The 21732-nt window shown below is 42.1% G+C and overlaps 4 protein-coding genes across 4 annotated transcripts; 2 read left to right on the forward strand and 2 right to left on the reverse strand.

Moving 5' to 3' along the window:
- The first annotated feature begins 1704 nt into the window (after positions 1 to 1704).
- LOC108599378 (microtubule-associated protein Jupiter) lies at positions 1705 to 2257 on the forward strand. The gene is made up of 3 exons (XM_017986184.1): positions 1705 to 1790; positions 1846 to 2022; positions 2077 to 2257. The coding sequence occupies exons 1-3, from the start codon at positions 1784 to 1786 to the stop codon at positions 2181 to 2183; spliced, it is 291 nt and encodes a 96-aa protein (XP_017841673.1). The 5' UTR covers positions 1705 to 1783; the 3' UTR covers positions 2184 to 2257.
- Positions 2258 to 8594: 6337 nt separating this feature from the next.
- LOC108599176 (39S ribosomal protein L21, mitochondrial) lies at positions 8595 to 9369 on the reverse strand. The gene is made up of 2 exons (XM_017985963.2): positions 9223 to 9369; positions 8595 to 9153 (listed from the first exon to the last, which is right to left on the reverse strand). The coding sequence occupies exons 1-2, from the start codon at positions 9287 to 9289 to the stop codon at positions 8618 to 8620; spliced, it is 603 nt and encodes a 200-aa protein (XP_017841452.2). The 5' UTR covers positions 9290 to 9369; the 3' UTR covers positions 8595 to 8617.
- A 123-nt stretch (positions 9370 to 9492) lies between these two features.
- On the forward strand, positions 9493 to 11016 carry LOC108598986 (POC1 centriolar protein homolog). The gene is made up of 3 exons (XM_017985753.2): positions 9493 to 10434; positions 10493 to 10669; positions 10815 to 11016. Exons 1-3 carry the CDS (start codon positions 9553 to 9555, stop codon positions 10956 to 10958), a joined length of 1203 nt encoding a protein of 400 aa, XP_017841242.1. The 5' UTR covers positions 9493 to 9552; the 3' UTR covers positions 10959 to 11016.
- Positions 11017 to 16938: 5922 nt separating this feature from the next.
- Positions 16939 to 21516, reverse strand: LOC108599015 (zinc finger protein sens). The gene is given in 5 exon segments (XM_017985794.2): positions 16939 to 17207; positions 17745 to 17895; positions 19964 to 20398; positions 20400 to 21034; positions 21311 to 21516. Coding segments are annotated over 5 exon segments (1608 nt in total). The 5' UTR covers positions 21462 to 21516; the 3' UTR covers positions 16939 to 16971.
- Positions 21517 to 21732: the final 216 nt, after the last annotated feature.

Here is a 21732-nt window from a genome sequence, read left to right on the forward strand (position 1 = left end):
CGCTGAGTTGATATATTTTGTTTGTTATTTATTTCATACTCCAGACAACTTGCTTCATAAATCATAATACTTTCGCTATAGCGCATAAGCTTAACAACAATAATAGCAAATAGCATCAAGCGCTTAACAGCTGCGCTGAGCTACACATGAAGCCAGCAAACGAAAAGAAATTTGCAGAAAAAAACGTTAGAGAGCATTAGAGTAGAGTGGGCACGGGCAACGCTGAAGCTTCGGCTGAGGCTGTTGCAGGCGCATAAGTGAATGAAAAATATGAGTATTTATGAATGGGAATGTAACTACCGTTGGGCTGTGTTGCAGTTTGCCAGATAAAAGCCACAGTCACAAGCCATAAATACGGCCAGGTAGTCGCATGCTGAATAGCTGGGTAAACGTTGCCACACAAGTGTGTGCGTGGTATGGGCCAGAAGCCTAAGTGAATTGCCGCTGCACAGCAACATGACAATGCCAAACTCAACTCACTGCGAGTATGTTTGTGTGTGTGTTTGTTGGGGGTAACGGAACCACTACACGTAGTACCCGTTGAAGGATGCTGCAGCTAAGGACTCTATTGCATTGTTTAGTTGCTAGTCCCAGCGCAAAAAGCCTTTGATTTATGACATGTGCGTTTTAATTTCGATTGTTTTGCTGAATGCCTCACCAAGAATGGAGCGCGAGTGTGGAGTGTGTGGCAGGTACAGTTGCCTCTTAATTGGCTGACAATCAACGTTAAGTTTTGTTGCCTACTTTTCAGCTGCAACGAGCGTATGCGAGTTCAACTCAATATATATCTGCTAAATAATTACTGCTGCATCTACTTGAGTTGCAACAACAACAACAACAACAACAACAACATGGCGACTGGAGGTCGCTGATTGCATAAATATGCATGCAAGTGCATATCACACAAACACACATGCAAGCAAGCGCCACAAATTGCGGCAAAATGCATTTTTCACAAGACAAAAACAAGCGCTCAAAGCGAGTGATGCAATCTCAAGTGGTTATCTCTCTTTCTCTCTCCTTGGCGCGCAAGTAAGAGCAAAGCTTGAGCCGCCAGGGAAGCGAGGGCAACTTTGGGTAGCAAAGTCAACATCAATGTTCACGCCGACAAAGCGTTGCAAGTAAATGTTTAATGAGCGTAGCTGCTGCTGCATATCTAGTTTACCCAAAGCTGTCGGTGGGTTGTGCGGGAGGAGTGCGCTTCAAGCAGCAGCAGCAGCAGCGGCAGCAGCAGCAGCCAGGCAAGCCAATTAAAACAAAAGCCAAAAAACAAATGCACTTGAAGCGCAAGCTGGACTGCACCAAGAGAGAGGAGCACGTTTGACAGTGTCAAAGGCGAGCCTACCCACGCCCACGTGAAGTGCCAGAGTAGGGGAGCACGCACTCCAAGCAACAGTTTTTTTCCTTTTGCCTTTGATGTCAAAGGATTTTCTCAGGCTGAGGCGCATGCAGTTACAGTAAATTAGCTACCCTTGAAGGCGTACTCCAGCAAAGTCGCTGTGGGTGGTGGGAGGGAGCAGCAAAAGTGATAGCAACTGCTGGCATATGCTCTGCCCCCCTCCCAACACCCAATCAAAGCAGAGCAAGTCTGCGTTTGTTCTAAAGTAATTTAATTTTTATGGGCTATAAGTAGGCTTTGTGGCAAGTTTCACTTTTGCTAGTTTACTAGCAGCGCCAAAGCAAAAACTTTTTCATTCCGTTTTACAAAATTTTACATAGCAAATATAGATATTCTGACAATTTTTTAATTTTTTAAAAAAAATTTTTAATTTACAGCTAAAACATGAGTCGTAAGTTGAACTGATCGATTGAATGGTATCGATTATTTTGAAGCGTTCTTTGCAGCATCAGCATCAGTAAAGCCAACTGCAGTTGTGCCAAGCGTGAGCGCAGAGAGCCCTGCGGAGCCTAAGCTGAGTATGCAACATTCTGCCTCATATAGAAATAGACGAAATCCCATAACGGGCGATGGCATTAATCTTTACAAATTGTTCAACTCACGCAAGTCAGCTGGTCAGCGAGGTGAGTAAACTCTAAAAAGATAAGAAAGCTTTTCTACATGCGATGCTCTTGCAGATGGCAATCCTTTAACTGGCCAGGGCTACCAGCCAGGACGCACAGATCTGGAAGGCTTACACAAGGTTCATATGAAACCGGGTGCATTCTCCAATGGACGTTGGTAAACGCCCCCCAACTCAAAATTTTTTTATAGTCATGTAAATCGCATACAAATTTTTAACAATTTCTTATACTTTGATAATATCTGAATGATAAATTCTATGCATATAGTTTGTTAATTCGCCAAGTTTTGGCTTTTAATTATGCTTAGCTGACAGCAGATAGCACAAAAGGATAAGCTGGCGCCTTACTTACACATTTACAGTCATATGTATGTATGTGTGCGTATGACAGCCATTTAATTTGATTTATGGCAAGTGAATAGCCTTGATTAGAACGCGAGGGAATTCACTGCTATACGGTGGCATGTGTGTATGTGTGAGTTAAGCGAATTTAACTCAATTTCACATAAATCAAAAATATATATCTAAGCCGCAACCCAAAAGCAAAAAAAAAAAAGAATGAAATTCAAGCGCAGCCTGCGGCAAGTTTGCTTTGGCTTCATCCCTCTCTCTATATCATTGGCTAGCGCACCTTGGCACTAATCGCATTTCAATTGTTGAAACGAATTGTGAATTGAATAAAGTGCTGAAATTTCAGCAGATACTCACACACACATGTCGATATGAATTTCATTTCCCTGATGAACTCGCTGCGAGTTTGTTGACGTCGACAGTCGCTGCTAAACAAGTTCATAAAAGTAACGCTAAGGCAAGCCAAACAATGAGCGAATTTAGGTGTCAAACACCAGGTGGCAATGGCAGCACAGGAAATGCCCAAACGTTCGACCAAAAATGGCTGCTGGGAGCAGCAGCAGCAGCAGGAGTAGGTTCAAGCTGTTGTTGGGTCTGTGGCTAAGGGATTTAGGGACTGGGCTGCGTCAGAGACAGATGATATCTTAAACAGCAACAACAACTGCACAAGTCACTGCCGGTTGGTGGGGGGGCTGAGGCTGAGTCTGTGGAGACAGACACAATCACACATGAGCACACAGAGCGAGTCGAAGCGAGAGAGCGAAAGAACGGCAACAAAAATGTTATCAGTAAACCAAAAACGCCTCGACTGTTGGTTGTTGTACCATTTTTGACATGGGTAAAAATCCAACAACAAGTATCGGACGGGGAGTATGGGAGACATGTCGGATGTGAAGGACAGTGCGTGTGCATTGGCAAACCACAAGAACATCAACTGATGGCAGATAAATTAAATTTTGCGGTTCTAAATGGGCAATCAATGAGGCGTACCTCCTGCACAGACTACGACAGCAGCAGCCAAAGGTGAAAACGATCAAAATTTAAAAAGAAAATCTAGTCAAATTTATTAAATTTAATAGTGTGCAGCGCAGTTAAAGACAAAGACTGTGGCGCTCTCTGCATTTAACTGGAAAGTTCAAAGTAAAAGCAGGCAACGCCCATTCTAGACAGCAAGCTAGACGTTGTCCTTTGTAGCTTTGACAGCGTAGCAGCTATAAAAAGAAATGCACTGCGCAGGTTAAATAAAAATATGATGTCTTATAAGCAAATTGTAAAACTGCAGCTTGCAATCGCTTTAAGTTTCAAACTCAAACAGCATAGCATTAACATTATGTTAAGTCTGCAGACTATGTCAAAAGTGCTGACATCGATAATTAGCTATGTTATGGCGTGACTATCGAATGTGATCTGCACTAAAGTAAATTATGTTAAGTTTACAGCGCATGTTAAAGCGGCTAACACTATGTTATGACGTGATCTACACTACAACGCTTGCAATCTTATACATTTTTAATACATTCATATAATTGTTTCGCACAGTGTAGTCGTCAGCAAGTCAGTGCACAGTAGTCCCTTAGCGACTATATACGACTACTCATACCAATTGTTGCAACAAGGAAAAAAAGTTGTTAGCGAAACTTTTGCTCTTCTTCAAATATTGACACAGGCAACGCTACTCGATGACTCAAGTGTGTCCCTGACTACGTCAAAATCACCCACGCTCCGCTGCTTTCCCTTTGCAAGTCACAGCTTTCACCCTTGAAATGTATTTCAAGAAAGGCAACTGGACCTGCTACAAGTGAGAGTCCAAGGTGTGTGTCTGTGTACAGTTGACACCTTGAAGCTGTTGACTAAGTGTATGTGTGTCTTTGAGTGTGTGTGAGTGCCTGTTTATTGGTATTTATTTAGCTGGCTGGCACGCCTAATCAAACAAGTCTGCCAAGTAGCAATTTCTCTATATATAAAACTTAATTTTGAAGTCAATTGCCAGCTTGAAATCAATTCTACAGACAATTGGCCTATTGAAAGAATCATCATCATCAGCAGCAGCAGCAGCAGCAGCAGCAGCAGCAGGCAGCTTCAATGCGAAATATTTATTAATTAACCATTATCGCTGGCTGGTTATAGCGGCCATTCATGATAAATGGACGTCTGAAGTGCAATTTGCATGCGAGCTGGCATTTTTTTCTCGCTCTTTTTTGAATACAGCCATTGCCATTGATGTCAGCAGCACAAAAACGTTGATGAGCTGGATGAGGAGAGTGAGGGGAGCGGTAGACGCTGATGAGCATCATTATGGCAAGTGCGGAGCGCTGTACATGACATGGACATGGGCAACTGTCCTGACTGCTGCTGCTGTTGCCGGACGAGGAGTTGACAATTATGACACACACACAAACAAACACAGAGAGAGAGAGAGAGAGAAACAGCGACAGTCTCTGACTGTTTGGATTAACGCCATTTTAATTGAATTTTAATATTTCACACATATGGATGGATGTATGTGAGCGACTCTCGCCAAAGCCCGGAAATGACGGCGAGTTGCCAGCGGCAGGATTTGGATTCGCATTAAACCGCAACTTAACGTGCTGTGGCTCTTAAGGGCTTGGCAGGGTGCTGGGATGACAGGCCAATGAAATAGTCATTATGAAAATCTGTCGTCGGGCGCTAAAGGCCAATGATGGATTCAACTCAAAATTGGCTCCGGTTGAAGCAAGAAATATTATCTGCTGCAAGAGGATAAAACTTTGCGTTGACTTTATTGCAAAATAAAAAGTCTTCGTTGGCTTAGTTTACGCATTTTATAATAAATTTATGCAAATTTATACTGCAATGCATCAAACCGATCAAACATGTCAGTGGTTGGTGGGTGGCGGAGGCACCTACGGTGGCAGCAACAAATTGCAAAGCTGCCAAGCCATCGACGAGTGCCAATCTGCAAATATTAAATGCTGGCTGGCCATTGTGACAAACGCTGACAACTGGCTATAAAACTGTCAACTTTTGGATGACACGACCAAGCGGGGCGTCGCAACGTGGCGTGTCTGCAATCAGTGGAACGCAGTTGACAATTTTCTTTTTCGACCAATGCGTGTAACATGCAAATTTTCAATGGATTGCGCTCTCTCTCTTGCTCTTGCCTTTTTACAGCTGCCGCTGCCAGTTGTACAGTGCGTATGAGCAATGAAAAAGTAATTAAATTTAAGGGCAGCAACTGGGCACAACGGTTAGATAGAGAATCGCAACCGAACTGCAATGCAAAAAAATGTCATTATGAACGCATTGAACGCGGCAACTCGACTCCCAAACGAGTTGACAGCTGGGAGCAGCTCCCATCCTTTGCTGCTGCTGTAACTGTAGCTGGGTAGAGTAGGTGCCTATGTTGACACTTCTGCACAGGCCAAATGACAGTTATTGAAATTTCATCATTAAACAGTGACAAAGAGTGAAGCCTGCGGCAAAGTTTACTCGATCCCTCTCCCTCTCTCTCTTTTAGTAGTTTCACAACTGACTAAAACAAAAAGGCGTTTGTCAGCTTTACTACACGTCAAAACTTATTTTAATCGTCTGCATGCACTAAATAGCAGCAGAGTTGGCAAAATGGGGAAATGTTTGTGACATACTCGCTGTCACATTAGCAGGCGTGTTATGCCGCAAATGTAAAAAGTTGACAACCCTTTGCATTCACTGAACAGAAAAATATCCCCAAGGAGCTATAGCAATTTGCTTTATTTTCAGCTTTTTTGCATAATTCTCAAAATAGTAGAAGAACAAGTTGCCAAGGCTGCAGTTGACAACAGTTTCCAACCCCAAATCGAAGATTGAAGATATGCTTGGGCTATAAGTTGATTATAATCAGTTACGTGCGTTAGCCAAATGTAATTTATATTTAAATAATACTTCAAGAAAGCAAAGCTAGAAAGTTTATAAACTTTTTCAAACCCCAATTAATCCCAAATCCATTATAATCCAATTCATCATAATTTCTTACCATGGGAATTAAGCGTAAGTTTTGTACTGAATAATGAAAAATAGAAAATCTGAATATGAAATAAATGTCAGAGGGATGGAATTTTTTGTTTCCATCATTAGCTATTTTAGAACTAAATTTTGCCATTTTAAATCTATACATAATTCATACGCAAATTTCAATATCTTAAATATTAAATCATAATTTTTACAATATAAAATTTGTATACAACAAATGTGGTAAGTTAACAATTATAAATTCAATTAAAAATAAAGCCGGATATTTGAGTGACCACGACATTAAATTTTACCCTCTCTCTGGCTACCACACTCACCCTTTTTGACTGTATATTTATTCCCTGCTACATTATTATTATTTCTTGAACCTTGGTGTGGTAAGTGTGTTCAAATTAAATGCACTGATAGAACAGAGCAATCAACAAACAATTCATGCTATACTTAAATGCTATCGATCTTAGTCATTGTGCGTCACTCATAGCTGTTAGCATATCAAACAGCTTTCTGGTTGTGGCAGCCACCCTGCTTGCCACAACGACGCCCTTCTTTCGCATTGCCTGCGGCACTGGCAACAATTTTGGGGCAACGACTTAAGGCCCGCCTACGGGCTCTAATCAAAAATGCAATGTTTGGCTTGGTTAAGCGGAAATCGGTAGATTGCGTCGCACACTCGCTTGTTGATATTAACACCTCTCCCCCTCTTGGCTCACACACACACACACATACACACACAGTAGTCGGTGGGCGGGCGAAATGAAGGTTAATGAAATGTCAGCAGGGCAGCCAAGATCTCGAATGATATGTCAAAACTGAGTGATGCTCTATGATGGATGTTGGACCAACTGAACGAAAAACAGTCAAACTGGTGGCCACCACCACCATCATCACCCTTAACCCACTTTATGCGAATTTTTCCCTTTTGCTGTGCTCGCATATAATGAAATGCCGTTACGCATAAATTTTCTATATTTGAGGATTTGGGTTTGAGCTCAGCGCAGAATGAACTCAAAACAAATAATGCGGCAACCGTTAGCACGCATATCGAATGCAATTTTCATAGGCAAATAATATAATCATCAGGCACAGCATTTTCTATCTGCTGTAATCAGACGAGACAACTTGGAGTATGCCTTTCACACCTGCCCCCGCACTCCCCTTGCTCAGCCTTGCACTTAACGTTAGCCGCAACGAAAATGCTTCAATTTGTGTGTTGGCAAACGTAATTTTTGCCATATTGAAATTTGATTTGCGCATCTTCCATGGATGACAAGCGCGATAGAGACAGCCTCACAATTGAATTTGCTTTTGGCGCTGCAATTTCGAAAATATGATGTGGCAGAATGGGGCGGGAGGGCGTAAGGGTGCGTGTCCAGAGCATAATTTTTAATGGCATGCAACTTGCACATAAGTGTATGAACGAAAGTGATTTAATTTATGTTGTCAACATGACGCGACATCATTTTAAATTACAAATAGAAAAAAGGGCACAAGCCAAAAGCAACTATGAAGTCTCTACGTATGTAGTAGATACATATATGAAAAAATACCGGAAAGGACAGCACACAAGAACAGAAAATGGTGCCAGGGAAAAGTTTGCCAAGTTTGCCAGAGCAAAAAGCCACTCGAGCTTGAAAAGTAAACGCCTTTGGTTAGCAAAAGTGAAACACAAACGTAAACAAATACGACAAGCAAGCAAAAACCAACTTACATCTAATGATAAAGAAAGCAAAGTGTATCTGTGTGTAAGAGTGTGCATGTGTGTGTGCATGTGGTTGCATGTGGAGGACAGGCGGCTGCTGTCTTTTTAATGAAAGATGACAACAACAACTGCACGATAAAAGGGTGTCATTAAAATTGCAACAGTTACCGCAGCCGCTTCATTAAAGGATGCGAGTAGCGACGCTGTTTTGGGGCTAAAGTAGGTTGCCATTTGGCAAATACGCAACCAATGAATGGCGTAGAAAACAAAACAAAACGTTATGCATTTGAAATTGATTAAAGCTGCCTAGTTAGTATGCTCTGAAAATGTATTCAAATGTTGCGCGCCTTGTCGCGATGGTGCTGCCAGATGTGTAAAAGAAACAGCTGTTTATAAACAGTGTTGAAACATGTGTGTACTCTGACAAAAGCTTGTTGCTTTGTGTGTTGGCACTGCAAACAGGAAAACTATGCTCAGTAATTTTTAACGGTAGCCTTGATTTTTGATAGCAGACAACAATCAACAAGTATAGCCAGGCAGATTTATTCATGTTTAACAATTAGAAAAGGCGTTTTGAAGGCTGCGTTTCAGCCTCCGCACTACTGTTTAGCGGGCGATTAACTTCGATAGAATTAATTCTTATCATTGTATTGGGTGAACGCTGGAAATTAATGCGCATATATTGTTTTCTGCGCTTCTTCTTGAAATGTGTTTTTGTATGCTGCAGCGTCTTCTCGATAATAGTGGCCTTTACTGTCACTTGCCCAGCCTCGAGAATGGGCCTTCCTATTAGCGTAAAGTCCCGCGCACCCGCTAGCATTACCTTGTCTAGGCTAATCTCATCCCCAGTAGTTGGTGGCCAGTAACCCTCCACAAGTATGATGTCCCCAGGAGTTACTTTGAACTGCTTACCACAGAGATGCACAACGGCAAAGAGACGTCCCTGCTCAGACTTGCCAATTTGCTGGTTAATTTTATCGCAAATAGCCTGACACTCCTTCTGGTGCTCTTTGGCAATGGCGGAAATATCAATTCCTGACGGAGCAAGTTTATTTTGCTGGAGCAAAGCCGGCGACAAACTCAGCGCACGCGTTGCTGTGATAAATATGAAAAAGAAGAGCACAGTTATGTCACAGTTCTTAGTTAGATGTTAGCCGGGCTTACCGGTTGTTGTCAAACGTTGTGTTGTATGGCGCAGCACTTGGCGCACACTTTGCGCCAAAAATGACATCGTTTCTTAGTTAATTTAACTTATTTATTGCGATTTTTAACAAACAAAATAACAATTCCATGAACGAGGAGAGTAAGACTGTCCACCTGTTTCGTTTTAATAATCACTCTGGTGGCGGTCAGACGATAACCTATCGATAATAGTGTATTCGCTTCAGACGTCACTAAAAAATACTTACGAGTTGCTTGTGCGCATCACAAGCAGGCGTCGCTTTCAAATTAACAGATTTGCGCAAAATATTGTAAGCATAATAAAGCGTGAAAATGGAAAACAATCTGTTCAGCGATCCCGTTTTGGAGCGGCACTTTACTGGACATGTTGGCAATATAACACAGCTGCGTTTTAGCCCAGATGGACATCAAATTGCTACTAGTTCACTGGACAACACAGTCATCATATGGAATCTCAAGCAGGCCGCCCGTTGTATACGCTTTGCGAGTCATTCAGCAGCTGTGTATGGCGTTAGCTGGTCGCCCAAGGGCAGCTTGATAGCGTCTGCTAGTCAGGATCGCACGGTTAAAATCTGGGAGCCCAAGACGCGAGGCTTCTCCAGCGAGTTTGTAGCTCACGGCAAGCCTGTGCGCAGTGTTGACTTTGATCCAACCGGACAGCTAATAGTCACCGCCTCTGATGACAAAGCTGTCAAGCTGTGGCGCGTTACTAGGCGTCAGTTTATCACATCGTTTACCGAGCAGACCAATTGGGTGCGCTCGGCCAAGTTCAGTCCCAATGGCAAGCTCGTTGCCACTGTCAGCGATGACAAGTCCTTGCGCATATACGATGTAAGCACCGGCGAGTGTGTGCGCATCTTTACAGAGGAGCGTGCTTCTCCTGCGCAGTTGGCCTGGCATCCGTGGGGCAACATGATTGCGGTAGCCCTAGGCTGCAATCGCATCAAAGTCTTCGACGTGGGCAACAGTCAATTGCTGCAACTCTATCAGGTTCACTCAGCGCCAGTAAATGATATTGCCTTTCATCCTAGCGGCAACTTTCTGTTGTCAGCTAGTGACGACAATACTATGCGCATACTAGACTTGCTCGAAGGCAGGCCCATTTATACGCTGACTGGACACACAGGAACGGTGAATGCTGTGGCATTCAGCCAGGATGGCAACAAGTTTGCCACCGCAGGCAGCGATCGCCAGGTATGCTTAATATGCCAAGTACTCGAGCATTTGTCATTAATCTAATACTTTCTTGCAGTTGCTAGTTTGGCAGTCAAACTTACATACATATGATGCGTCACAGTTTGAGGCCAAGTCGATTTCGTCGTGTGATATCAGCTGCACAGGTAACTCCAAGGCTACGTCCAACGATCTGAGCATTCGCATTGATCCACGTGAATCGTTGGCCTATCGTGCACTGGATGAGAACTTCCAGGTGGTTGATAGCCAACACACGAAACAACTGCATAACGAACATTTAACTGCCAACAGTAAAGTGTCTAACTAGTTACAAATCACACACAGCCAAACAACCAACCACCAACTGCATGCACAGCCCATAACCCGCCCACCTTCCACAGGTCTTAGATGTAACGCTCGAATCAGAGGACTCAAGCTCATACTACGACTGTTGTCGTTGCTCGGCTCAGCTTGATGAGATTGTCGATCACCTAAGTGAACTGGATGAGCGCATGAGACGTTTGGAAGCATCGTACTTTCTCTAAGTAGCCTACAGGCATAAGTTATGGTTATTAAAGATTGTGTAAAAGGTGCTGTGATTGAAAACAATTAGATTTTAAATATATAATACATATTTATAATTCGAATAATATAACGAAATAAAGCAATTGGTCATTTATAGTTAGTAATGTGTAAGTCTTACAAGTTCAATGTTCTTGTAATCAAGTTAATAGTGTGCCAAATCAAGGACGAAGCTAGGGAAGAACATGTTGATTAAAGCTAACGTAACAATTAGAAAGTTTTAATAAATACTCTCCAAGGCGTATATACCATGAGCAATAATAATGTATACATATTTATATATATATATATAATATAATATGTATATATCAAAAGATATATTAATAAGTGTGTATAAACTGCGATTCACACTCCGCCATTAATCAAAATTACATTATAGACATATCCGTGTTAATACAAAATTACATTTAATTAATTTTCAATGTAAAAGTTTAATTTGAAGCATATACCATAAATTCAAAAGGGTATTTATATAGATAGACGCAAAGATTCTTCTTTTGTATTTATTATATCCGCCTTCTCCAGAATAAAGAGATAATTTTCAAATAGACTCTCAGAAAGCAATAGACTCTTGATAGTTTTTTTGGAAAACTTAGAGACTGAATTTTTTCTTATATTCAGACGAGTTGAAATAGACAATGATTAAAATTTGTACTTATAATGCTAATTATATTTATTGAATAGTTTCGTGCATAAGATTTCTGGTATCTATTTTTTTTTTTTTTGAGTTCATTCAACCTGCCTCTAATGCCAGGCGATCCTTTTGCTGGAAGTTCATTGCCATTGCAAACATATTTTGCGCGCCATCTTTGTGAACTAATTATGGACTCGACATATTGGAGCGATCTGACGATCGAAGCGATCGTTGCCTATAAATACAACTTAGGAGAACATGAATAAAAACTGACAGGAGGGCAACTGTGAAAGTGCAGGCAACTGGCTTTATCAAGAGGCAGAGGCAAACAATCGGCATTGGGAAATTAGTGTGACAGGCAAACAATTTCCACCTGTGGCGTTGCAACCTTTGCCACACTTACCACATTAACTGTTGTTTGCCAAATGCAGTTAGAGGTTGCTGACCAACAGCAGCAGCACCCTCTTGGCATGCCAGAGGTCATTGTCATGCTACTGCCAAACAGAAAAAAAAAATAAAGAAGGTTCAACAAACTGTTTTCGTCAAAGCAATTTTGCATTTTCAAATAAATAAACTAATATGCCCGAGGGCTAAGTGGTCGCCAGCAGCTACAGCAAGTGAGAATATCCAAAGGACAACAACAAATTAAGAGTTCAAAGCAAATAAAATATTTTACTGAAAGATACTGGAATGCATTATAATTGAAAAAGAAATTCTACATCCAATTACATTTCAAGGCAAGATCTGCGATCGCTATAACTAAAACCAACGCATTGTAATAGTTACCCTCGACATTTACAAAAGCACGACAAAATGGCACAACACACACAGACACAAACACAGGATCAACTGCTGTGCCACTTGGCTTGTGCCACAAACGAGCCGCTATAAGCGGTAACTTGCATTGGCAATCGTTTGTTACCGCTGCTGGCCCCAAGAACCGTACACGGGCTTAACTTAACCCCTTTGACGAAACAAAGCTCTGGGCTGCTTCGTTTGGCTCGTGTCATCTGTTGCGTTATAAAATATGGCAAGGAATTAATTTGCCCCCACGGAACGCAAGACGCAGTCGCAGTGGAGTTGCAGTTGAACTTAAAGTTGAATCTGGCACAGCAGCAAGCAGCGACCAGCAACAGTTCTAAGGATAACGCCCTGCGGCTGCAGCCCCGGCTTGCTGCAACGATAGAACTGCCAAGGCAGGAACCGCTATGCATGGAGACGTTCCAACGTACGACGTTCAACGCTTATCTCGTTGTGCGCATGCGTTGCGCACCTGTCGCTGCCGTTACTGCTGCTGCTGCTGCTGTTGTTGTAGACAAAATGAAAAGGTGCGCTTAAATTCTTATAATGACTTGCGGGGACTTGTGCCAGTGCCTCGGCCAGTGCGACTCCTTCAAGACTCGAGTCAAAGTCCTTGTTCTCTTGTCTGTTTTGTGTTGCATCTTCGGTGCGCAATTTGTTGGCTCTTTTGTGCTCTGCCGCCTGTTGCCTGTTGGCCTGCTGCCTGCTGTTTTGTTCTGACTCTCGGTCTGTCTGTCTGCCTTTTGATTGTTGTTGCCTCCAAATCTGTCTATAATCTGTGTTTAGGCAATGCCCATTGATTTGGCTGCACCAAATGGAAACACCTTGAGCACTGCTTTCGTTCTGGCCAGACTCTTAAGTCTTCCAAACCTTACTGACAGAAACAAAAGCGCAGAGACGAAAAAATCGCAACATATTTTGTGTTTAGATTTTGTCATTTTAATTGCTGGACTTGACTTTTGCCAGCTCGTTGCTTCTGCTGCTGCTGCTGATTGGCTTAGGGCACGGGCCACGAACCACTGGACACACTGTCTGCTGCCAATTAAGCTGTTTGCCAATAGATTTCATTGACTCGAGGGTTTGTTGGCCAACTGCATATTTGACTTGGATTTGTCATTGCTTTAGCTTTTCTTGCCCTTTCGCGTTGCATTCATTGTTCGCAGTCGCAGTCAAATCGAAACAGCTTAAGATTTGTCCAAGCAATGCAGCAGTAGCTAATGTAAGGTAAGGTAAGGTAAGCTAATCTCTGTCTAAGAGACATGCACTCTATTGGCTTCTGATTTGGCCAGCGAACTTGTTAAGCTTTTCAACTGACTTGTCGCAAAATTACATTAATTTATTTGTTTTCAGTTTAAAGTGAGTTTGATATGTCCTTGAGTAATTTAAAGTCCTGCAAATAAATTTCAATATGAATATAAACTCAATTTATAATCTGTACGTTGTTGACTCTTAAAAATTAATTTGATATATTAAATTATAAAAACTGTTTCCATATGGTAACATTACTTCTTCTTTACCGTTGCTACTTACATTTTTTAGTTGCTTTTGAATAAATAAAACGCATATTATAGCTTATTATTGTAAGTGGCAGCTGTCTCTGGTCAATCCTCAAACAATCAAATGCCAAATGCAGCAGCTGACAATTATAATCAATGAAATGTGTCGCAATCATAACTTATCAATTTCAAACCAAGGGGAAAAATGCATTCCAATGTATGCGTGTGTATGTGGATGTGTGTGTGTGTTGTGAAGCAGAGAGACATGAGAGCAGGCGGGGCTTCGCAGGCCTAAGAAAATTGGGTCAGCGATAACCAAGACAGGTGCAGTGACGCACTTACAGCAATTGCTGTTGTTGTTGCTGCTGCTGTTGCTTGTTGTTGTTGGCAGCTTGTGGCAGGCTTGGGGGTAACTCTCTCAAGGCCCTAGATTAGATATAGATTGTCGTCTGGCAGATCTACAGATCTTGTCGCAGCTTGTATTGAGCTCAATGTTTTGCGGTTATTTTGAGAGATTTTTATGACTGCTGTTGCTGCTGCTGGTGGCGTGTGGCCCATGTCAATTGCGCAGACTGTTGTAATTTGCCTGACTGAGACTGGCATATGTTTTGCCATCAAACCGGCTTTTTGTTGAGCACGCGTCGTCTGCAGCGCGCACAATTATTGAGCTACGAGGATTGAGGCTGTGGCCGAAGCTGAGGCTGAGTACGATGACAGCGACAGGTTGGCTTCAGCAGGTGCTTGTGCGCCTCAAAATGGGAATCGGAATCAGCGCCAATGCTGCCGCTGCTTACAACGAAAGGACATATAAACATAAATGAGCCGCGCGCTGTAATATTGAATCCTACCGGTCCTGCACACGGCGTTGGCTTACAGGTGCCTTTTGCCAGGCACCAGGCACCCGGCCCCAGGACCAACTACCCTTGTTGGCCTGTTTTTCTTCGCTTCATTTTTTCTTCTTATTTTTAATTGTGCCCTCGGCTCGCTTCACCTGCAGCAGCAGCCCTCGACTGCAGCCAACTGGCAACCTGACCTAAGACATCTTTTTTTCATGTGATGGCCTCCACATACACACACTGAGAAACACACACATGCGTGAGTATGTGGCAGGAGTCTTGCTACACCTTTTAGCCGCAATTATTATTTTTATTAATAGCCAAAGTCAAAGTCACCTGCTTGAGCACCTTTAGATGCCAATGCCTAGAGCCTAGCAACGCGTCTACGGGCAGCCGGAAAGGCCGGATATACAGGCCTCTTCAAGGCGCATTTCTAAGCTGCACATTTCCTTACAAATTTCCACTCGAGTCTGCTTGATTCTTATTTTAATTTATTTGTAATAGTATATATACTATTTTCTCTTTTTGGGGTTGCAGCTGAGCGTTCAGCTTTTGTTCATTATGTGGGCTTGTCTATAACAATCATTGTTGTTGTTGTTTTTTTTTGTGTCTTATTTGCTGTACAAATTCAAATGGCTTGACAAATTATGTGGGCTCAGGTGTTAAATGCCTCGAGGTTAATAAACTTTAGTGGGTCTAGGGATGAGGCATATGCCAAAGTCAGTTGCAATCGCAATGCGCCACATTGTTGCACTTCCTGGGCAACTGGCAACTCTTGCCGCATTCATTCATTGCTTTTGTCGGCACTTGTGGCAAGTCCTTGAGCTGCATTGCTCAGCGCTGCAATTGAACTGCAATTTTTGTTCAATATTTTGTCAATTTCGATCAATTTGTTACATGCCAGCGGGCTGGGCACACAAGTGCTTGCCACAAGTGGCCAAAGTGAAATCCTTTTTAAATGTTCGCTGATTTTGATTGCGATAATGAGCGGCCGCGTCGGTGATTTGTAAACTGCCAAACTTCATTTCGCAGCCCCACAAAAAAGACCAAAAGCTCCATCAATTGACATTCGCTTTTGTAGCGAAAATTGCGATCAGTCAGTCAGTCGATGATGACGATGATGATCAGTCGCGCTCTTATTGTCTTGCTCAATGCAATTAGCTCAAACTTCGAACACTTATTGGCGTTTTGTTTGGGGGCTTGCAGCATGCAGCATGCAGCATGCCACTTGTAACGCGGCAACTTACAAAGCGCATTCCGCGCATGCCACATTGAACGAAGATCAAAGATCACCGCGTCACCCGAAACCGAAAAACTCAGGCAGCAGCCCCCAACCCCCAAGACGCAGTCCTTTGAGTACGTGCAACAATTTTTCTATAAAATCAGGTTTTCAGTTTAACCCAAAACGAAAGTTATTTGGAGCACTTGCAGCAATTTGTAAAGTACTTGGCAACAGGCTTAAGGGTTTGTAAGTGAAATGTCCTTGATATAGATTTCTGTCGGCTTGTTAGACAAAGCGCGTAAATATTTAAAATTCCTTTAAAAAATTGTAAAAATTTAATTGTATATTGGTGTATACATTTTGCAGCTTAGTTTTGTGGATGTTTGAGAAATTTCTTAAATAAATAAAAAATTATTTGGTTTTTCTTTTAGCTTTCAACTTTATTTATACCAAACTTTATAGACTAAATATAACTAGTTACAATTATAAATAATATAAAAACATTAGATTAAACTATAAATAATATTTGTTTATATAAATAAATGTTAATTCATTGTTAACTTTAAGCCGTTTGTCAATTTTGCTTATTTGTCATTTTCACTATTTTTATATTCTTTGGTTAATTTAGCTGCGTTCTTTCTTTGCCAATTTGTGTTTTGGTATTTCGACTTAAGCAAACTCAAAAATTAAATAAATACATTTAGCTTAGCAACTAAAGTACATTTAGCTTATAATATATAAAAATTACGCGCTAGTAGAAAAGTCTTGTGTTGTTTTTTTAATGATATATACATTGGGGCTTACGAACTACAATTTGAGCAAGTTTCAAATAAACAACGAGTGCGCATCAATTGAAATGATTTGAAAGAAACTTTGGCTTAATAGCGACGACTTGTGTAACTGGTGCGGGTTTCTATTTGCGCTAGCTGGGGCTTCATGTAGCTGGGGCTTCATGTGTCTCCGAACTGTCCATGCTGAACTTCAATTTCAGCAGCTGCTGCTGCTGACCTCCATTTTGATAAGAGCAGGTGGCGTCAAAGCTCCAGGTGCCTCCCCATGGCGACTCTCCCGATGTCTTCGCAGATCCACTTTGCGCTGAAAGGATTGATCGCATAAGCCACAGCCGAAGGGTTTGTAGCCTGTGTGTTTGCGCATATGCGTGATCAGATTGGAGCTTTGGCTGAAGGCTTTAAGGCAGACGGTACACTTGTGTGGCTTCTCACCTGCAATACAACAATAAAAGAAATCAATAAAACAATTAGCATAATGAAAAAGCTACAGTGTTTATTAATTATGCCAATGCAGGCAGCGGAGCAATTAGTCAAATTGATAGCTGATAAGCAACTTGAAAGCCTCGCCGATTTCAGGGTGGCATAAATCACAAAGGACTCGAGTTTTTAATGTGGGTGCGTTGACATTTGATAACGTCATTTGCTGAAGTTGAACTATGCATATAAATATTGGTATCATTTTTTCAATATTAATAGAGGACAATGCATTTATTATAAATTGTAGTGAAGCTTGTGAAAAAATTGCAAAGAAAGAATTTTTCAAAGAGTTTTTTATTTTATAAAACTCGACATTTTTTATAAAATGTGTATAATAATATGAAATGACGTATTTAGTTTTAAATAAATATATTTTGAATGGAATACTGCGCTCGCTTTCAGAGCTAATTGAAAGTAATTTAGCAATTGACTTTTAGACTCGAACCCACACGACTAACAAATATGCAAATGCTAACTGTACATTGAACTTACCCGTATGTATATAGGTGTGCTTCTTCATATCGGACTTTTGGTGGAATCGCTTGCCGCAGTACTGGCAGGGATATGGCCGCGTATCGCTGTGGATGAGCAGGTGTGTGGAGAGCGTGGAGGAGCGCTTGAACGACTTGCCACACTGTTGACACTGCAAGTAGAGAGAGAAGAAGAATTGCAAATGAGCACACATTAAATACATATTTGCATACGAAGCCGAAAACAAAAAACGAGCCAGTTGAATAAAAAAATATTAACGTGTTATATTTGGACAGTTGGCGTTTTGAAAAGCGTTTGCAACAAATGGAAAAATCTGACACAAGCTAACAAAAATGTGTGTGCTAAATTCTTATGAATTAAACTAGATTTGTGAGTGCGCAAATATTTGACAGCCCGATCCCGAGGGTTAAACCCAAAAAATAATTATATATAGTATATATGGTATACATATGCGTTATAGAAATTGTGGGCTGCCTTGTTTTATGGAGTAGCACAGCCATGGCTGGGGTTATTTTTATGAAACAGCTAAGCAAATAGAGTGGCCTAGGCGAGGGAGCTCAATGTTAAATCTCAAGTGAAATAAATTTCTTCTGACGATCAAGAGCAAATAGCTACACATCATACATCATATAGCTGAAATATTATTAACTCAAATTATTTGTAGGCCAAATACAGCTGTGGCTGAGCAATCAAGCTCGAGCTTACTCTCTCGCTCTTGATCGCTTTGCTCTTTGCTGTGCTGCTTGTAACATCTTCGATTAAATGTTTGCACAGTTTGTGTTGCAAGTGGCTAAACATTGACACAACTTCAATCTATTCCCATGTTGTCAGCCACATACGTGTAAGACATTAATTTACAAAAACAAACCTTTCGAAAAGCTACGCATAATGTAAATTGACTCAAGTGCGCAGCTCGAAAAAAAAAAGAAATAAGTATAAAATAATATTTCTTTACATTTTAAGCGCGCATATTTTGTATTTTCTGAGGCGTTTTGGGATTTTCTATTTGTGCATTGCATTTGACTAGACTCGAGCTCCAATTAGTTGGGCCATTGTTATAGCCAGCGCTGAGCCACAAAGTCAATTTGCTCAAGTTGCTGCCAAAACGGAAGTTGGCAAAACAAAAAAAAGTAGAAACCCCAACCATGAGTCAGTGTCTGGTCTGCCGGGTGGGCCAAGCTGGCTACGCACAACAGATGTAAAGACTTATAAAAAGCGCAAGAAGTTCAGTTCAGTTGTAAAAAAAAAAAAGTAACAATATTAATACTCGTTTGTTGTAGCTGCGTCTGCGTCTGCGCTGCGCCTGCGCCCAAAGGACAACTGCTTCTTGGACCATATGTTGTGTGGAAACCCTGCCTATCGCATTACAGCGAACCTTCAAGCGAGGCTAAATGAATGTGTGAAAAAAATGCTTGCCCTGGTGTTGAAGTGCTCGCTGATATAAACAGAAACTGACAGCGGGGGTAGTCAATGCGTTTCAGATGTCAGTCGTGTGCCCCTTCGGTCTACCTATACCAATATACCTTTCAGCCCTAACGCTGGCCGCTCGCCGCTGCGTAATGTGGCATAAAATGCCTTGAGCGCCAGTGGTATGTCAATTATGATTGGGTCACAACATAAATCTTCCACCCACACCCCTACGCGCTATAAAAAATGTACGCAGTGCGCAGCTAAATAATCAAAATTATTTGATTAACTAATTGCGTGATTTGAATTGTGCCTAATTGAATTTCTATAGAACGCATATTACGTATACTCAATAGCAGCTACAGTTTATGCATTATTATAGTATTTGTCTACCACCAGCACCACTTTAACAAATTGAAATTGTTGCGGGAGCGGGAAGCGGTTGGGGGCGAGGTGTGCGCTATTGAGCAATTAAAACACTGGAGAAACCTTCAAAATATGTAACAATTAACACTGGGTGGGGGCTCGCAGCCAAAGGATAGCAAGTGTCACGCAATGCTGGTGAATCAATTAATAGTTGGTAAGAGCTCTCTCTTGACCCAAAGGCACGTCATATAGCCATTAGACTATAAACAAATGCAAGCTTTTGACAACTGGCAGATTTGGTTTGGATTTCCAGATAGCAACAAATGAAATTCCTACAAAATCTCAAGCATCTTCAACTACTTCCGTTAGTCGCGCAACTGCAGCAAGAAAAAAGGAACCAGCGCAAATGGGAAAAAAAACTTGACTTCCCGTTCAATCGTGCTTACCTGAAAATTTCGACCGCTGCGTTTCTCCTCGCCGCACTCGCCTTGATACGATGATGAGGAGGACGAACGACGCGCAACATCTGTGGCAGTTGAATCAGGATGTTGCTGCTGCTGTTGCTGTTGATGCAACTGTTGCTGCTGCTGCTGCTGCTGTTGTTGCTGTTGCTGGTGTTGATTACGCATATAGCCAAATTCAGCGGCTGCCACAAGACCCATCAACGCCACAGCCGAGCGATTGTTGTTGTTGCTGCTGTTGCTGTTGTTGTTGTTATTGTTCTGCTCAGCCTCAATTTTCAGCTGATGTTGCTCATGTTGCTGCTGCTGTGACTTAAGATGCTGCGTCAGCAACTCCAGATTGCTGCCAGTCAGTCCAGCCATAAAAGCGCTGCGATGCGCATACAACTGCTGCTGAGCGTGCTCAAACGTCGGGATCTGCTTTCACCGCATTGCTCGGCGTCGAGAGCGGCGTGTGCAGCGAGGATATGGCCGCCGAGGTACGACGCTCGTACTTGAACTTGCGCACTATGGGATCCACATGCTGCTCCTCCTCCTCATCATACTCGCTGGTCGTCTGCCGCAGTCGCGTCTCGCACATGGACGCCGGCGACCAAATGATGTTGCCCTGCGAGCGTCGCTGTGGCGTCATCGCCGATGCCGTCTTCAGATTCACTGCACGCAAGGGTGGAGGCGTGATCGTGCTGCTCAGCTGCAGTGGATGATCCGCATCGCTCAGACTGCCTGCACTGAGGCAACTGCTGCGGCTGCTGTTGTTGTGATCATTCTCCTGGTCGGAGTCGCCATTAGCTCGCTGCTTGGTGCTCAGATTCAAAGGCATATCCTCGTCAGCTTGCTGTTGCTCCTGCTCCAACTGCTGCTGCTGCATATGCAGCTCCTGCTCCTTCTCGGGCGTCAGCGCATAGTCGCGCTCACGCTGGCTATGAACTATGGAGGCGGGCGATTTGGGCGTAATGGGTGTAAGCGGTGTGCCCATCGCTGTGGCCGAGGACAGCAGAAACTGTGGCCAGAGCAAGGCGCTGGAGTAGAGCAGCGGATTGTAAAGGAAAGGCAGATCTAAAGCGTAAACGAAAACAAATTCCAACAAAATATTTTAAGTAATTTTTAAGCTATTTTCTAAATTGACTTTAACACTACATTATATTTTTTTCTGACAATATTTATAAAATTGTTAACTTTAAGTTATGTTTAATATTATAGATTGTATGGATATCAATTTCTCAATCAATTTTTAAGCTTTAACAATAATTCAAATCAATATCAATCGAAAATGAAATTAGCCAACAAACTTTTCAAAGCTTTACATATTTTCTATGGACAAGATCAACACACCTCGATTGTTAAGCTTCTGTGCCGCAGCGGATGCTATCACAGTATTGAACGCGGAGGCGCGTTGCATCCATTGCTTATCCAGCGCTTGACCGGCATAGCCTGCTGGACTTGGCTGCGATTGTGGCGATGGCGGCGGCGACAAGTGATGCATTTTGTCAGTAGCTTAAGCTCACTTGACAATTGTTTGAAACACAAAACAGTTTGCACTAAATGCGGCAACTAAATGTTGGCCAAAATATTTTTAAATATTTAATATTATATTTTTTTGAAGCACTGCACGCGTTTTAAAATCTTTTTTATAATCTTTAGTATTTGCCAAGTTTATTTTTTTGGTAACAGATCTCACACAAAAAGCTGAGACAGAGACTTTGGGCTGTTAGCTGGAGACGCACACGTCTGTATCGTTTGGTGCTTCGCACCTG

This window comes from Drosophila busckii, chromosome 3L (genome assembly GCF_011750605.1).
Source record: "Drosophila busckii strain San Diego stock center, stock number 13000-0081.31 chromosome 3L, ASM1175060v1, whole genome shotgun sequence".
NCBI lineage: Eukaryota > Metazoa > Arthropoda > Insecta > Diptera > Drosophilidae > Drosophila > Drosophila busckii.

Coding starts and splice junctions, on each gene's coding strand:
- LOC108599378 (XM_017986184.1), top strand. Junction 2,023..2,076: donor CAAGTCAGCTGGTCAGCGAG/GTGAGTAAACTC, acceptor ATGCTCTTGCAG/ATGGCAATCCTTTAACTGGC.
- LOC108599176 (XM_017985963.2), bottom strand. CDS start 9,289: ATGTCATTTTTGGCGCAAAGTGTGCGCCAAGTGCTGCGCCATACAACA. Junction 9,154..9,222: donor ACAACGTTTGACAACAACCG/GTAAGCCCGGCT, acceptor TATTTATCACAG/CAACGCGTGCGCTGAGTTTG.
- LOC108598986 (XM_017985753.2), top strand. CDS start 9,553: ATGGAAAACAATCTGTTCAGCGATCCCGTTTTGGAGCGGCACTTTACT. Junction 10,435..10,492: donor CCGCAGGCAGCGATCGCCAG/GTATGCTTAATA, acceptor ACTTTCTTGCAG/TTGCTAGTTTGGCAGTCAAA. Junction 10,670..10,814: donor CACTGGATGAGAACTTCCAG/GTGGTTGATAGC, acceptor CACCTTCCACAG/GTCTTAGATGTAACGCTCGA.